Here is an 18644-nt window from a genome sequence, read left to right on the forward strand (position 1 = left end):
TGTATTATTATATCTGTATATTATTATATTTGTATATTATTATATCTGTATATTATTATATCTGTATATTATTATATCTGTACATTATTATATCTGTATATTATTATATCTGTGTATTTGTACATGTATGTTCAGGTTGGGAAGGACGACCTGGAGCTGAGTCGGAGCTCCTCCGTGGGCTCCAAGGCTCAGCTCAACCACCCTCTGGTGAACCAGTACAGCCTGACGCTGGGTCAGGACCTCGGCCAGCACGACACCAAGTCGCTCATCAAGTGTGTGGAGACGCTGTCCTTCATCGTCCGCGACACGGCACACGTCACCCCCGACAACTTTGAGCTGTGTGTCCGAGCCATCCGGGTGTTTGTGGAGGCCAGCCTGAACGGAGGTGAGAGACAGTTTAATAATTATAATAATTATAATAATAATACTGCAGCCGACCTGCATATCGAGCAGTGAGCTTCGGATCAATGGCATCTGAAGCCGATCACGCGTTCTGGAGCCGGACGGTCCGAGTGGCTCGTTACGAACCCTGATCTGAATCCTGGAGAAGATCTGTGAAGGAACTAAAACAGGAAGCTGGAGACGCTTTCTCTAAAGATCACTGATTTAGATTATTTATTATTATTGGAAGGTTTATTACTTTGTTATGGGACTTCTTTCCCTTCAGATACACCACAGCGTGCTCTCTGCTGGGTTACTGACGGCTCAGTAAACTCAGGTCACCAACCATTAAATAAAACACTTTAATTGGTGCTGATAACCTCCGATCACCTCGTCCGATTCATGAATTCATTGTTTCATTTTGAAGCAGTGACTTTATGTTGTTACTTCATTCATTATTTTGCCTGGTTAAATCACTGAATGTTATTGTGAAGTGGTAAATGTGGTTGAGTACATCGGGGTACATGGTCTGTAAGGTTTGGGGTCTTCCATCTATGACCTTTCACCTTTACACTTTAACCCATCGACCTCCATGTTGTCAGAAAACATTTCTCACATTTAATGTCTTCATAATAATAAAAGACAAAATCACACTTGAAATCCCAAAAAGTCAAATCAGATGTTTTCATTTTAATTTGCAGGTTACAGAAACCACGACAAGAAGAAGAGCCACAAGTACGACTCCTCTAAGTCGCGGATGAGGAAGAAGGCGGGGGGAAGGGAGAGGGACGGGGGGGGGGGGAGCCAGACGAGGAGGCGGCCGGGCGTCCAGCCAGCGGCCGTCACGGTCTCACAGCGACGACGAGGAGGACGAAGGCGTCCCAGCCAGCTACCACACGGTGTCATTACAGGTTAGTCAGGATGTAAGTACCATCACCCTCTTTATCCTTCTACCATTGGTCGCTACGAGCTCCGCCTCTTTTTAGTGTCAACATGCTTTTAAGATCATCGGGTCCTCCAGACTGACGAGGTCGTTGCATCACGATGCTTTCAGGAAACTTCAGGACGTTTAGGGAAGATGTAACTTAATATCATGACTTCAATACGTTTTCTTCCAGCTGTCATGTGGAATAAAATAACCTGTAATATTATCAGATAAAGTCTAAACTCCTGATTACAGCTCTGATGGGACTGTAACGTTAAAGGATAATTCCACCATGTTTTTATCCTGTCAGTGCTTCCAACTGTTAAATGAAACATTATCTCACCGAACTTTAATCATTCAGACTGCAGATTGTAGGAAACATGCCGAGTCAGCACACGTCCGGTCAGCGCAGCACTAATACGGGACGGAGGCAAATACTTCGTTATGCATTTCAGTTTGCTTACAAATCAGTGGACAAAATACAACATGTTGATTTGCAGCTTTCGATGTGTTGGTAGGAAGCAGCTCGCTGTTTCTCCTGCTGCAAGTGGCTAACCGTGCTACGCGTGGCTAACCGTGTTCTGTTCGAGCATGTTTACGTCAGCGCTGAACTGTCCTTTGAAGTCGGAGCAGTAAAAAGTCTCATTATTATTGTCCAGCAGTTACAGATTTTAATTCCTCCTAATAATCTCCTGCGTATTTATCTCGTCCGATTAATACATTTATTCTTTGAGTTTGAATCGGCAGCTTTAAGTCGTCGTTACTTTATTGAGTCTTTCTGAGGCTCTTGCTGTTAAATCAGTGACTTTTCTTCCTGCTGTTCTGATTTAGTTAAAAAAAGAAAATGCCATGAGGTCAATATGTTGACACGTCCTGATGTGTCAGGATTAAATAACAGCACATCAGTATTTCCCTTCCTTTCTCCATAATATATCTATTATATGGTTAATAAGATGGTGGTCAACCAACATGGATGTTATAAAAATGATATGAATATCTTCTGTTGTTAACGCTGAGCAGTGTTATAAGAATACATATGTAGATGTTTATGAAGAGTTCTCCACAGCATGATTTCATATCTTTATAAAATCATATAATGCAGCGTTACCAGATAGTATCAAACACTCGTCACTCCACGCTCAGCACTGACCGTCTGTTGTACCGTCCTCCATCTTGTTCACGCTGCTGTGTTGGTGCTGCTGCAGCTGTTGGACCTGATGCACACGCTGCACACCCGCGCCGCCAGCATCTACAGCTCCTGGGCGGAGGAGCAGCGCCACCTGGAGGCTTCAGGCAGGAAGATCGAGGCCGACTCCCAGACTCTGTGGACCAGCTGCTGGTGCCCCCTGCTGCAAGGTAGAGCTACAGGAGATAGACCTGATCTACAGGAGATAGACCTGATCTACAGGAGATAGACCAGATCTACAGGAGATAGACCTGATCTACAGGAGATAGACCAGATCTACAGGAGATAGACCAGATCTACAGGCGATAGACCTGATCTACAGGAGATAGACCAGATCTACAGGAGATAGACCGGGTCTACATGAGATAGACCGGGTCTACATGAGATAGACCTGATCTACAGGAGATAGACCAGGTTTACAGGAGATAGACCAGGTCTACAGGAGATAGACCAGATCTACAGGAGATAGACCAGGTCCACAGGAGATAGACCAGGTCTACAGGAGATAGACCTGATCCACAGGAGATAGACCTGATCCACAGGAGATAGACCAGATCCACAGGAGATAGACCAGGTCCACAGGAGATAGACCTGATCCACAGGAGATAGACCAGGTCCACAGGAGATAGACCAGGTCCACAGGAGATAGACCAAGTCCACAGGAGATAGACCAGGTCCACAGGAGATAGACCTGATCCACAGGAGATAGACCTGATCCACAGGAGATAGACCTGATCCACAGGAGATAGACCAGGTCTACAGGAGATAGACCTGATCTACAGGAGATTGACCAGGTCTACAGGAGATAGACCAGGTCTACAGGAGATAAACCTGATCTACAGGAGATAGACCTGATCTACAGGAGATAGACCAGATCTACATGAGATAGACCTGATCTACAGGATTTTTAATCAAAGGTTCAGTCTTTCTACCCAAACCTGACATTTCAGGGACATCTGCTGATTATTTAGACAAGAATGAACAATTCATTCATACATGTCAGTCCAGACTCGTGTATAATATGTGCAGTGAATCCTTGTATCTTCACAATCACAAGCTGGTTGACAGTCGACGATATTTAAAATATGGATGTTCCCGTCAATAATCTACAAATTCTAAAACGTGCTTTACATCCATCTCTACAATCACCATAGTTACCAGGTGGACACCTGAGATGAGGGACACCAGTTCAATATCTGACTAAAAGAGTCATATAGCCCTGCCTCCCTTCTGTTCCTGAGTTATGGTGTTGAATAAAGGCTCAAAGTGTTTTTGGAGAACATTATTATTACCATAATTTCCGGACTATTGAGCGCACCTGAATATAAGCCGCACCCACTGAATTTTAAAAAAATGATTATTTTGAACATAAATAAGACGCACATGTCTATAAGCCGCAGGTGCCGACCGGTACATTGAAACAAATGAACTTTACACAGGCTTTAATGAAACACGGCTTGTAACAAAAATAAAAATGAGTGGTAAACAGTAGCCTACCAAGAAAGTCATCGTCACTATCTTCCTCCTCCTGTGCACTGAAACCACTGAAGTCATCTCCTTCGGTGTCGGAGTTGAACAGCCTCAGAATCGCTTCATCCGATGTTGGATCGTTTTCATTGTCGCTCTCGTCACTTTCATCCGGAGGCAAATTCCCCGCTGAGCTCATGCTGCCCTCTTCAACACGCAGCGGTCCAGACTTTCCAAACCCGTTGAATCCATAAACTAGCCGCGTCATTGTTTAAGCCGCGAGGTTCAAAGCGTGGGGAAAAAGTAGCGACTTATAGTCCGGAAAGTACGGTACATATAGTTCATCACGTCAGTATTTTTCTATTATTTTTATATATATATATATATATATATATATATATATATATATATATATATATATATATATATATAAGGTTATATACATATACACGTCTGTCCGTCTGTCCGTTATGAGAATACTATATATGTATACTTATATAAGTATAGTTCACCTTTTAGTCAAAGTGAACGTTTGTCCACATCTGAAGAAAGTCCCTCAAAGATCTTGTGTTCATGAACGTCGATGGACCGATGGTCAAATCGCCTCCGATCACGTGCTATCCTCGAGTTTAGTTTTAAAGAACTGTGACAGTATTGTATTTGTGATGATAAAGGTCTTTAGTTTAAATTTCCATATTAATATCCTGTGTGATATTTCAGGCATTGCTTGGCTGTGCTGTGATGCCAGGCGACAGGTTCGCATGCAGGCCCTCACCTACCTCCAGAGGGCGCTGCTCGTCCACGATCTGCAGACTCTGGACGCCACGGAGTGGGAGTCCTGCTTCAACAAGGTATTAGAGGGCAGAAGAATTAACGTCTGTGTTGAGCATCAAATCCTCCGTCTGATGATATAATATATCTAGTGAAGGAAATCATTATTTGATCTCTTGACGATTTTTTAAGTTTGAACGAAATGAACGGTCTATAATTGTAATGGAGGTTTATTTTAACAGAGACAGAATATAAAAACAAATCCAGAAAATCTCAAATCTAAGTTATAAATTGATTTGCATCTGATTGTGTGAAATAAGTATTTGATCCCGTAGCAGAACATGACTCAGTACTTGGTGCAGAAAGCGTTGGCGAGGTCAGAGGTCAGAGGTTTCTGGTAGTTGGTCTCCAGGTTTGAACATCTCAGGAGGGATGTTGTTCACTCCTCTTTGCAGATCCTCTAAATCCTCCAGGTTTCCAGGCTGTTGCTCAGCAACAGGAAGCTTCAGCTCCCTCCTCAGATGTTCTCTGGGATGAAGGTCCGGAGACCGGCTCGACCTCTCTGTGACCTTCATGTGCTTCTTCTTGAGCCTCTCCTTTGTTGCCTCGTCGTATGTTTTGGGTCATTGTGGTGCTGAAGACCCGTCTTCAGTGTCCCGGCTGAGGGAAGGAGGTCGTCCCCCAAGATGTCCCGGTACGCGGCCCCGTCCGTCCTCCCCTCGATGCGGTGAAGTCGTCCTGTCCCCTCAGCAGAGAAACACCCTCAAAGCAGAATGTCTCCACCTCCATGTTGGACGGTGGGACGGTGGGGACGGTGGGACGGTGTTCTCGGGTTCTAGTCAGCGTTTCTCTTCCTCCAAACACGGCGAGTCCAGTTGATGTCAAAGAGCTGGATGTTGTTCTCCTCTGACCACGTCACCTCCTCCAAACCTTCTCTGAATCCTTCAGGTGTTTGTTGGTAAACTTCAGACGGGTCTGTCCATGTGTCTTCTTGAGCCGGGGGACCTCGCAGCGCTGCAGGACTTTAATCGTTACCGATGGTTTTGTTGATATTCTGTCTCTATTAAAATAAACCTCCATTACAGTTATAGACCGTTCATTTCTGTCAGTGGGCAAACTTACAAAATCGTCAAGAGATCAAATCATGATTTCCTCCACTGTAAATCTACTAATACTGGATATTATAAACCACTGAATCACCTGCAGCTCCTTTTCTTACACTCTTCATGTAGTTTCAGGATCTTCATTAATACTGTGTGTGTGTGTGTGTGTGTGTGTGTCTGTGTGTGTGTGTGTGTCTGTGTCTGTGTGTGTGTGTGTGTGTGTGTGTGTGTGTGTGTGTGTGTCTGTGTGTGTGTCTGTGTGTGTGTGTGTCTGTGTGTCTGTGTGTGTGTGTGTGTGTGTGTGTGTGTGTGTGTGTGTGTGTGTGTGTGTGTGTTTGCAGGTGCTTTTCCCACTGCTAACAAAGCTGCTTGACAACATCAGCCCAGCCGATGTGGGAGGGATGGAGGAGACCAGAATGAGAGCCTGCACTCTGCTGTCAAAGGTTGGAACAACACTCAGACACCAACATTTATATGAATTCATGTCTTTTTCATTGTTACATTTGAACACAGACAAAGGAAACATTTACCTGTTTTTCCTGTCGTTCTCTGTGGTCATTCTGTTCATTTTACTGTCCCAGCCGACAGATGTTGATGAGTGAACATGTCCAGAGACCCGTAACCATCTGTATTATTTATATAGCAGTCTATGATCATCTCACACGGTCCTGCAGAGCGATCAGAAGTGCTGTGAGAGTAACTCCTTCAAATCAAATGGAGATTCACAACAGACCAAAGTGTTTCTGTCGTCTCCCAAATACACAGCATGCATGATTTATACTAACTGGACATGTTTCCATGTGAGTGAGGATATGATGTCATCGTTCTGTAATATGCCCCTCTGACTCTGTTATAATACTCCACCCTGGGAACTCCCTCCGTCCTCGTCTCCTGCTGTTCAGGTTGAACTGATCTCCTCCTCATCCTCCTCCTCGTCCTCGTCCTCCTCCTCCTCCTCCTCCTCCTCCTCCTCCTCCTCCTCCTGCAGCTGTAGCTGATGTTTCTCCTCCTTCTGTCCAGGTGTTCCTGCAGCACCTCTCCCCCCTGCTGTCTCTGCCCACCTTTGCTGCCCTCTGGCTCACCATTCTGGATTTCATGGACAAGTACATGCACGCAGGATCCAGTGACCTGCTGGTGAGGACGGTGATATTACTCTCGTACGCTGATGTAGACGATGACGTGGTGTTAAAGTCATCTTCATTTGATTGCATCACACTCAGTATCAGATTTAGCACCAAATCCAGGAGCTGTGATTGTGTTGTTGTGGGTGAGAAACATGCATGTCTTCCAACGTGCTGCGAGCAGCCATGTGGTCGTGCTGGAGAAGTCTGTTGCCATGGCGCCCCAGCTCAGGTCGTTACCACTGAGTGTTTCCCCTCAGACGCCTCAGCAGGTCCCAGGAGAACTCGGCGTTGACAGTCTGACTCTGGGGGACGAATTCACGGTGACACGACCCCACAAATGACAATAAACCCTGATGTCAGTCCTGACATGAAGCTTCTGTTTAAACTTAAAATAAAAGCTTGTGAGTTAGGAGGAAGTAGTTACCACCTCCAGGAACAGAACATATTAACAATGTTGATCCCAGAAGAACAACAGGGAGTCTGCAGGATGTGATGCAGGAAGACTGATCGACTCTGATGTTGCTGATGTGCTGTTTGTATGTGTCTGTATGTATTTATATGTGTCTGTGTGTATTTATATGTGTCTGTATGTATTTATGTGTGTCTTTGTGTATTTATACGTGTCTGTGTGTGTAGTTGGAGGCGATCCCAGAGTCTCTGAAGAACATGCTGCTGGTGATGGACACAGCAGGGATCTTCCACAGCGCCGACTCCAGGACAGGATACTCCGACCTGTGGGAAATCACCTGGGAACGAATTGTGTGCTTCCTGCCTCACCTGAGGGAGGAGCTCTTCAAACAGACGGTCATATCAGGTACACGGCACGTACACTCCATACAACATACAGCTGGTTGAAGGTCAACGTAACACCATGACAACATACAGCTGGTTGAAGGTCAACGTAACACCATGACAACATACAGCTGGTTGAAGGTCAGCGTAGCCATGACAACATACAGCTGGTTGAAGGTCAACGTAACACCATGACAACATACAGCTGGTTGAAGGTCAGCGTAGCCATGACAACATACAGCTGGTTGAAGGTCAACGTAGCCATGACAACATACAGCTGGTTGAAGGTCAATGTAACACCATGACAGCATACAGCTGGTTAAGGATAATATAACCATGACAACATACAGCTGGTTGAAGGTCAACGTAACACCATGACAACATACAGCTGGTTGAAGGTCAGCGTAGCCATGACAACATACAGCTGGTTGAAGGTCAACGTAGCCATGACAACATACAGCTGGTTGAAGGTCAGCGTAGCCATGACAACATACAGCTGGTTGAAGGTCAACGTAACACCATGACAACATACAGCTGGTTAAGGATAATATAACCATGACAACATACAGCTGGTTGAAGGTCAATGTAACACCATGACAACATACAGCTGGTTAAGGATAATATAACCATGACAACATACAGCTGGTTGAAGGTCAACGTAACACCATGACAACATACAGCTGGTTGAAGGTCAATGTAACACCATGACAACATACAGCTGGTTAAGGATAATATAACCATGACAACATACAGCTGGTTGAAGGTCAATGTAACACCATGACAACATACAGCTGGTTAAGGATAATATAACCATGACAACATACAGCTGGTTGAAGGTCAATGTAACACCATGACAACATACAGCTGGTCAAGGATAATATAACCATGACAACATACAGCTGGTTGAAGGTCAGCGTAGCCATGACAACATACAGCTGGTTGAAGGTCAACGTAACACCATGACAACATACAGCTGGTTGAAGGTCAGCGTAGCCATGACAACATACAGCTGGTTGAAGGTCAACGTAGCCATGACAACATACAGCTGGTTGAAGGTCAATGTAACACCATGACAACATACAGCTGGTTAAGGATAATATAACCATGACAACATACAGCTGGTTGAAGGTCAACGTAACACCATGACAACATACAGCTGGTTGAAGGTCAGCGTAGCCATGACAACATACAGCTGGTTGAAGGTCAACGTAGCCATGACAACATACAGCTGGTTGAAGGTCAGCGTAGCCATGACAACATACAGCTGGTTGAAGGTCAACGTAACACCATGACAACATACAGCTGGTTAAGGATAATATAACCATGACAACATACAGCTGGTTGAAGGTCAATGTAACACCATGACAACATACAGCTGGTTAAGGATAATATAACCATGACAACATACAGCTGGTTGAAGGTCAACGTAACACCATGACAACATACAGCTGGTTGAAGGTCAATGTAACACCATGACAACATACAGCTGGTTAAGGATAATATAACCATGACAACATACAGCTGGTTGAAGGTCAATGTAACACCATGACAACATACAGCTGGTTAAGGATAATATAACCATGACAACATACAGCTGGTTGAAGGTCAATGTAACACCATGACAACATACAGCTGGTCAAGGATAATATAACCATGACAACATACAGCTGGTTGAAGGTCAATGTAACACCATGACAACATACAGCTGGTTAAGGATAATATAACCATGACAACATACAGCTGGTTGAAGGTCAATGTAACACCATGACAACATACAGCTGGTTAAGGATAATATAACCATGACAACATACAGCTGGTTGAAGGTCAATGTAACACCATGACAACATACAGCTGGTCAAGGATAATATAACCATGACAACATACAGCTGGTTGAAGGTCAACGTAACACCATGACAACATACAGCTGGTCAAGGATAATGTAACCATGACAACATACAGCTAAATGAATGACAATATGTATATACTCAAACAGTTTGGCATTGTTGTTTGTGCGGTCTTTGTGTTTAGATCCAGTACCCAGCCCTCCAGCAGAGCCCGTGCAACCGACCCCCCCAGCAGGCCGGCCTCCATCACCTCAAGTGTCTCCACCACCTGCCCAGCCTCCCTCCCCGGTCCCAGCCCCCGTCGGCCCTGCAGAGGCTCAGACCTCCAGCACGCCTGCATCACCCTCCGAGCCTCAACCAGCCAGTGCCAACGGTAAGAAGTCCCATCACTGTCTCATCACGATCACGTTCAGTTGGTTGCAATCTGCAGCCTCACCACTAGATGACACTTAATCCTTCACTCTGCTCCGTTTAGACAACGGTAAAATCCTTAAATAAATAACAGCTCTGACTAATAAGCTTTAAATTAGAAACTACTTATTTATACAACTTAAAAACTGTATATATATTTACAAAAGAAAATCTCAACCGTTGGTCCATTTACTGGCTTCACTCTTAACCACATCTCACTTCCTGTCACAGCTCTACAGCAAATACTGCTGTTAGTCATCTCCATCACATAAGACACCAGAGTCTGTGATTAACTTCTGACAATACCATTAAAACATTCTCCAACCAGGCCAGGTAGTAAATTTAAACTCCAAAGACTGGATATAAAAGAGTTCGTAGCTTCAGGTCTGTAAAATGGTTCTGATCCAGAAGTGTCTTCAGCTGCAATACCAGCGAGTGCCACTAGAGGTCGGCTCCAAAAAGCCTCCGGCTCCATAGACTCCCATTCAACTTCTCTCATCAAATCCAAAGTGAATAAAATGTGTCCATCAGTTATCTCGGTGTTGTTAGCTAAAGTCACTCCTTCTTATTAGTTTTCTGGAGGTCCATCTGAAAATAATCCCTCATTCATTAGAAAAGAAGATTCAAGAACAGCTGTTTTTGGGGGCGTGTCTGTTTGATTGACAGGCCTGTGGTGCAGTCAGGTTACAGCTATCGGTGGGCGGGACGTAGTATCATCAGGTTTCTGATCAAATCGGTCAGATCCACCTCTGGCTCCTCCCCCAGCTTGTCCAAATATGGTCACTTCCTGCTCTAAACCGCTCCGAACTAGCAAAGATGGTGACGGACAGAATCTGAACTGGAGGCTTCATAATGTTCACAAACCAACGATGACATCACTGATGGATGATTCTTGGTAAACCTGGATATGAAGGACCTCCAGTCTCCATTACTGACCTGTTTGGTGGAACGGAGACTGAAGAGTATTAAACTTGTGTTGTTGTGTCTTCCAGGATCGGACCGATCGTCTCCGGCTCCTCCCACCGTTCCCACCGTGCCGGTGCCGTTAACGACGTCTCCTCCTCAGGCTTCGTCTCCTCTAAGTCATTCTCCTCTCATCCTGCAGCCGCTTGCCTCTCCCCTTCAGGTGGGGGTCCCTCCCATGTCCCTGCCAATCATCCTGAACCCCGCCCTCATCGAGGCCACGTCCCCCGTCCCGCTGCTCCCCGGTCCCAGACCCACGAGTCCCTCTGAAGAGGTGAAGTAGAAGCCGTGCCCTGAAGGCCGACCTCTCTCTCTCCAACTGGACCCGACTACGACTTCAGGAGCTGCTCGTGTTTCTGACACCATGAAATATGTACGACAGAACTAATTCTATAAATTATACCGCCTTAGATTTAAAGGAACAGTTCCCCAAAACATGTGACGCCGTTAAAGAAACACCTTTTATTTGTGCCATTCGTGCGTTTGTTCTAATCCCACATGACTGAACACGCTGTGACATCACGTCCAGACGTGTAGCGATGACCACGTCATCAGGGACGTGTTTCTACGAAGGTTTGAGCGGTCAGTGGAGTTACAAGGTTTCATGGGGCGGACTGTCGGGACAGTGGGTCACTGACTGAGTCCAGCACTTTTAAAATCAATGCATTGTGTACATTTTAGACAGACAATAAAAAGAATATATGATCATTTATAAGTCTGGTGGTGTTTTTTTCTTGCTATCTTAAAATCTCTTGAAAAGACCGAAACCAACCGCGTGTTCGACTTTCTCTAAAAACAACAAGAAGTGAACTCCAGTTTGAGATCAGGAGGAAATGAAGTAAGTTGCTGACTAATCGACATTTGGTGTTTTGATGGGTAACCATGGCAGCAGGGTCACGTGGTCAGATGAACCTTCAGTGTGTGTTTGGTCATGAAGAGTCAGAACCACACTGAGGCTTCCTCCTGTTTTTAATGGAACACTGTGATACTCTGTGTTGGTTCTGGTTCTGAACTCTGTGTTGGTTCTGGTTCTGACCTCTGTGTTGATTCTGGTTCTGAACTCTGTGTTGGTTCTGTTCTGACCTCTGTGTTGGTTCTGGTTCTGAACTCTGTGTTGGTTCTGGTTCTGAACACGGAATCGTTGGTAGTAAGAAAAAATGAAAGTCCACCAGCAGCAGAGGACAGGTGTGACAGTCGTGACCACTTCCTGTGTGAAGGCTAGAATATTGGTCATGACATCACAGCAGGAGGAAGTTGGAGCTGATTAAAGTAGAACAAATATGATGACCTCATTAATGTGCTTCATACTAATGATGAAGCTGGACAGTAACGAGCCTCTGATTCACATCCACAGACAAACCTCTCCATTTGTTGGGGTTTGGTTTCAGAGAAGTCCGGTTCTGGTCGTTCTCCCGGAGACGCCGACCCGCTCGGCTCCACACAGATCCGGTGTGTGTGTGTGTGTGTGTGTGTGTGTGTGTGTGTGTGTGTGTGTGTGTGTGTGTGCGCCGCTGTCTGCCGTACAGGACTCTTCAGTTTATCAGGACGTGACGGTAATACAATGTTATAATGTTATAATGTCATGTTATAATGTTATAATGTCATAATGTTATAACGTCATAATGTCATAATGTTATGTCATAATGTTATAATGTTATAACGTCATAAAGTTATAATGTTATGTCATAATGTTATAATGTTATAACGTCATAAAGTTATAATGTCAATGTTATAATGTTATAATGTCATGTTATAATGTCATAATGTTGTTATAATGTCATGTTATAATGTCAATGTTATGTCATAATGTTATAATGTCATGTCATAATGTTATAATGTTATAATGTCAATGTTGTCATAATGTTATAATGTCATAATGTCATAATGTTATAATGTCATAATGTTATAATGTTATAATGTCATAATGTTATAATGTTATAATGTCATAGTTATAATGTTATAATGTCATAATGTTGTGTCATAATGTCATAATGTCATAATGTTATAATGTTGTCATAATGTCATAATGTTATAATGTCAATGTTATAATGTCAATGTTATAATGTTATAATGTCATAATGTTATAATGTTATAATGTCATAATGTTATAATGTCATAATGTTATAATGTCATAGTCATGCCATAATGTTAGAATGTCATAATGTTGTCATAATGTTATAATGTCATAATGTCATGTCATAATGTTATAATGTCATAATGTTATAATGTCATGTTATAATGTTGTCATAATGTTAGAATGTTATGTCATAATGTTATAATGTCATAATGTCATAATGTCATGTTATAATGTTTTAATGTTATAATGTCATAGTTATAATGTCATAATGTTGTCATAATGTTATAGTCATAATGTTAGAATGTCATAATGTTATAGTCATAATGTCATGTTATGTTTTAATGTTATAATGTCATGTTATAATGTCATAATGTTGTCATAATGTTAGAATGTTATGTCATAATGTTATAATGTCATAATGTTATAATGTCATAATGTCATGTTATAATGTTTTAATGTTATAATGTCATAGTTATAATGTTATAATGCCATAATGTTGTTATAATGTTAGTCATAATGTTATAATGTCATGTTATAATGTTATGTCATAATGTTATAATGTTATAATGTCATAATGTTGTCATAATGTCATAATGTTATGTCAATGTTATAATGTCATAATGTTATAATGTTATAATGTCATGTTATAATGTTGTTATAATGTCATAATGTTGTCATAATGTCATAATGTTGTCATAATGTTGTTATAATGTCATAATGTTGTTATAATGTCATAATGTTATACTGTCATAATGTTATAATGTCATCATGTTATAATGTCAATGTTATAATGTCCTAATGTCATGTTGTGATATTGTCATAATGTTATAATGTTATAATGTCATAATGTTGTAATGTCAGTTATAATGTCCTAATGTCATAATGTTGTTATAATGTCATAATGTTATAATGTTGTTATAATGTCATAGTTATAATGTCATAATGTTATAATGTCAGTTATAATCTTGTCATAATGTCATGTCATAACGCCATGTCATAATGTTATATTGTCTTAATGTTGTCATAATGTTATAATGTCATAATGTTGTCATAATGTCGTTATAATGTCAATGTTAGAATGTTATAATGTCATGTTATAATGTCATGTTGTCATAATGTCATAATGTTATAATGTCAATGTTATAATCTTGTCATAATGTTATAATGTCATGTCATGTCATAATGTTATAATGTCTTAATGTTGTCATAATGTTATAATGTCATGTTATAATGTCCTAATGTCATAATGTTGTTATAATGTCATAATGTTATAATGTTGTTATAATGTCATAGTTATAATGTCATAATGTTATAATGTCAGTTATAATCTTGTCATGTTATAATGTCATGTCATAATGTCATGTTATAATGTCAATGTTAGAATGTTGTTATAATGTCATGTTATAATGTCATGTTGTCATAATGTCATAATGTTATAATGTCAATGTTATAATCTTGTCATAATGTTATAATGTCATGTCATAATGTCATGTCATAATGTTATAATGTCTTAATGTTGTCATAATGTTATAATGTCATAATGTTATAATGTCTTAATGTTGTCATAATGTTATAATGTCATAATGTTGTCATAATGTCATGTTATAATGTCAATGTTAGAATGTTGTTATAATGTCATGTTATAATGTCATGTCATAATGTCATAATGTTATAATGTTATGTCATAATGTTATAATGTCGTTGTTATGTCAATGTTAGAATGTCATAATGTTATGTCGTTATGTTTTAATGTCATAATGTTGTCATAATGTCATGTTATAATGTCAATGTTAGAATGTTGTTATAATGTCATGTTATAATGTCATGTCATAATGTCATAATGTCATAATGTTATGTCGTTATGTTTTAATGTCAATGTTGTCATAATGTTATAATGTTGTTATAATGTTATGTCAATGTTATAATGTCATGTTATAATGTTGTTATAATGTCAGTTATAATGTCATAATGTTATGTCATGTTATGTTGTTATAATGTCATAATGTCATAATGTTATAATGTTATGTCAGTTATGTCATAATGTCATGTTATAATGTCATAATGTTATAATGTCAATGTTATAATGTTATAATGTCATGTTATAATGTCATCATGTTATAATGTCATAATGTTATGTCATAATGTTATAATGTCAATGTTATAATGTTATAATGTCATAATGTTGTCATAATGTCATGTTGTCATAATGTTATAATGTTATAATGTCATGTTATAATGTCATCATGTTATAATGTCATGTTATAATGTCATAATGTTATAATGTCAATGTTATAATGTTATAATGTCATAATGTTGTCATAATGTCGCGTTATGTTATAATGTCATATTATAATGTTGTTATAATGTCATAATGTTATAATGTTGTTATAATGTCATAATGTTATAATGTTGTTATAATGTCATAATGTTATAATGTCATAATGTTACAATGTACTTTTTACTATGTAACAAATATAACGTAAAGAAAGTGCTCAGCTTGTTTGTGTGTTTGTGTTCAGATGTGATCCTGCTAAGAACTCACTTCACCTGATATCATGTCATTTATAATATTTCATATATCTGATGAACTATCACATTCACACATTTAGATCGGACCGGGAATCAAAGCATCTCATGTTGGTGTCATATTTCATCCAGTCAACTGAACTGAGCTTTATCTTTACATGAGGTCGTTATTCAAATCAGAGAAGTTTTATTAACAGGTCGTGTGCACTTCCTGTTTCTGTCCTCACATTCATTAACTTCCTGCAGCGTGCAGGTTCGACAACACAAACATCGATGATCTGAATGTCACTTTCTGAAAAGTGTCACAAAATAAATCCAGGAAGAATATTTCAGTGGGAAGAAACATCCCATTTGGAGCAACACATTTCTGGTGAGACTCATCCTACAAAAAAGAAACTAACCATCAGAGTCTTCCACGAAATTCACCTGTTTCCCAGTTCTTATATATATGGAGGCGTCTGATTGGTCATAAATTCATCAGATATCCATGAAGTATCTTCAGCCATGAGAGGAACCAGATGTTCGGTCTCTTCCTGTTTCACTCAGCTTCACTGATAATATTCAGGAAACGTCCACCCATCCACTGAGGTGTCGACCAATCAGTGACCAGGGTTGGTCTTTAAGTGAGATGACGTTGAAGTCAAGTGTTTTTTAATTTTTTAATTTATCTAAATGTGTTTTGGAGCACACTGATTGGTGGAAGCTGCTCCAATTGTTACAGAATCAGTCAGCGGTACCAGAACCAGAACCAGAACCAGAACCAGTCTTTTTTTTATAAACCCGCTACCATCACGCAGCCTCTGATGTCACCGGACTACGTCTCTATTTTATTCAGTGTCGGGGACACGATGAAGAAACAGAAACAGAGGAGGAGCTTTAAATGTTCTAAACAACAACAACAACAACAACTTTATGTGTTCAAGGCTGCTCACATTGAATATTTCCTCGATTTAGGTTTTTACACTAAAGTATGAAGTATGATGGATAAAAACTGGTCCTAGTGTTATTTTTAAAAGTGTCCCTTGTTTTACTTCGAGTGCCTGAAATGCTGGAACAGAACCGAGAACAGGAAACATCTTCTTCTGCACATCCAAACCAACGGTGGAACCGCATCACTGCTGTCGGATGTCGTCGTTTCCCCTGAGGACACCGACGGCAGAAAATACTGTTAAAAACCCTTTTAAAAAAATGTAGTTTTTAAAGTGCGAGTCAGTAAAACACGTATAGATCTGTGAACAACACAACCGTAGACTTGTAGCCTCATTATCTGTTAGAAGAATGACATGCTCTTTCCTCCAATCAGAGACGAGTACTGGACAGGAAGTCACCGTGCACCTTAAATCAGCTGTTCAGCTGAACACACTTAAAAATGGATCATCTAAGAACTGAAGAGAAAACTGAAGACGTCGGGTGTAAAACATCTGAATTTTATTTCAAAGCAGAATGACAAACACAGTTGTTGTTTTTTTTATTGTTTTTTTGTTTTTTTTTAGTAAACTAACTGTATGTATTTGTACATGGAATGTAAAAACATCAGTGAAACGAGGAACCAGAAGAGTAGAACTGGACCTAAATGATAGAACCTGTAAAGGATGCAGTCTGCTGAGGGGACAGAAAGGTGAACAGAGAGGTTTCCTCTTTAATAGACATATTCCACATCAAAAGCCCTACCGCTGGACCACCTACCTACAGCATCAGCGACACACCACAGTTCAGAACAAACAGAAACACCAGCGACGGCCGGACGCCTCACTTGGCGTCCAGCTTGGCCATTTCCTGAAGGTAGATCCCGATGCTCTCGCTGTCGAACAGCACGAAGTAAATGTTTTTCAGAGACGAGTTGGTGGACGATACAAAATGGTTGGAGATGGCCTTGAGGACGAGCTGAGCGGCCGTCTGCTTCGGGAAGCCGTTCCTGTGACAGACAGGCGACATGTTACGGGAATCAAGAAACTTCTGACGGCGCAGACCAGAGAAGACTTAATTCAGACGAGCTCGTGGGGACATGAAGGGAAAGAAAATCGGTTCTGGCAGAGAACCGATTTCAGTCAACCTGTCAGCAAACATCCTGTCTGAGGTCTGAGGACACCATCACACTCACTGACTCACAGCACAGAATATCAGGGATTTAAATCCCTCAGATATCAGACAGGATGTTTGCTGACCAACCAGCAACCATCAGTGATGTCAGCAACCATCAGTGATGTCATCAACCATCAGTGATGTCATCAACCATCAGTGATGTCGTCGTTGGTTTGGAACGTTGTGAATCCTCCAGTTCAGATCCGAGTGGTTTGGAGCAGGAAGTGACCACTTCTGGATCAGAACCATTTTACAGACCTGGAAGCTACGAACACTTTTAGATCCAGTCTGTAGTTTTATATCCAGTCTGTAGTTTTATATCCAGTCTGTGGTTGTATATCCAGTCTGTAGTTTTATATCAAGTCTGTAGTTTTAGACTTGTAGTTTTATATCCAGTCTGTAGTTTTATATCCAGTCTGTAGTTTTATATGAAGTCTGTAGTTTGACTTGTAGTTTTAAATACAGTCTGTAGTTTTATATCCAATCTGTAGTTTTAGACTTGTAGTTTTATATCCAGTCTGTAGTTTTACATCCAGTCTGTAGTTTTATACCCAGTCTGTGGTTTTATATCCAGTCTGTAGTTTTATATCCAGTCTGTGGTTTTATATCCAGTCTGTGGTTTTATATCCAGTCTGTAGTTTTATATCCAGTCTTTAGTTTTATATCAAGTCTGTAGTTTTATATCAAGTCTGTAGTTTTAGACTTGTAGTTTTATATCCAGTCTGTAGTTTTATATCCAGACTGTGGTTTTATATCCAGTCTGTAGTTTGATATCCAGTCTGTAGTTTTATATCCAGTCTGTAGTTTTATATCCAGACTGTGGTTTTATATCCAGGCTGTAGTTTTATATCCAGGCTGTAGTTTTATATCCAGACTGTGGTTTTATATCCAGTCTGTAGTTTGATATCCAGTCTGTAGTTTTATATCCAGACTGTAGTTTTATATCCAGTCTGTGGTTTTATATCCAGGCTGTAGTTTTATATCCAGACTGT

At 40.7% G+C, this 18644-nt stretch overlaps 2 protein-coding genes across 3 annotated transcripts in view; one reads left to right on the forward strand and one right to left on the reverse strand.

Moving 5' to 3' along the window:
• Positions 1 to 11675, forward strand: part of gbf1 (golgi brefeldin A resistant guanine nucleotide exchange factor 1) — an 82857-nt gene extending 71182 nt beyond the window's left edge. Inside the window, 10 exon segments of the mRNA XM_069174643.1 lie at positions 136 to 385; positions 1083 to 1198; positions 1200 to 1292; positions 2512 to 2662; positions 4680 to 4810; positions 6175 to 6276; positions 6854 to 6967; positions 7594 to 7771; positions 9778 to 9966; positions 10997 to 11675. Coding sequence (XP_069030744.1) covers positions 136 to 385; positions 1083 to 1198; positions 1200 to 1292; positions 2512 to 2662; positions 4680 to 4810; positions 6175 to 6276; positions 6854 to 6967; positions 7594 to 7771; positions 9778 to 9966; positions 10997 to 11250 — 1578 coding nt within the window. The 3' untranslated portion in view covers positions 11251 to 11675.
• A 5303-nt stretch (positions 11676 to 16978) lies between these two features.
• The window catches only part of macroh2a2 (macroH2A.2 histone), a 35379-nt gene continuing 33713 nt past the window's right edge, over positions 16979 to 18644 (reverse strand). For both annotated transcript variants that reach the window (XM_069174702.1, XM_069174703.1), the window contains exon 9: positions 16979 to 17485. In XM_069174702.1, the coding sequence (XP_069030803.1) occupies positions 17320 to 17485 (166 nt within the window). In that variant the 3' untranslated portion in view covers positions 16979 to 17319. The remainder of the gene's footprint in view (positions 17486 to 18644) is intronic.

Source organism: Embiotoca jacksoni, unplaced genomic scaffold, assembly GCF_022577435.1.
Source record: "Embiotoca jacksoni isolate LCO1_2020_lvr unplaced genomic scaffold, fEmbJac1.0.p SCAF_60, whole genome shotgun sequence".
Classification (NCBI taxonomy): Eukaryota; Metazoa; Chordata; class Actinopteri; family Embiotocidae; genus Embiotoca; species Embiotoca jacksoni.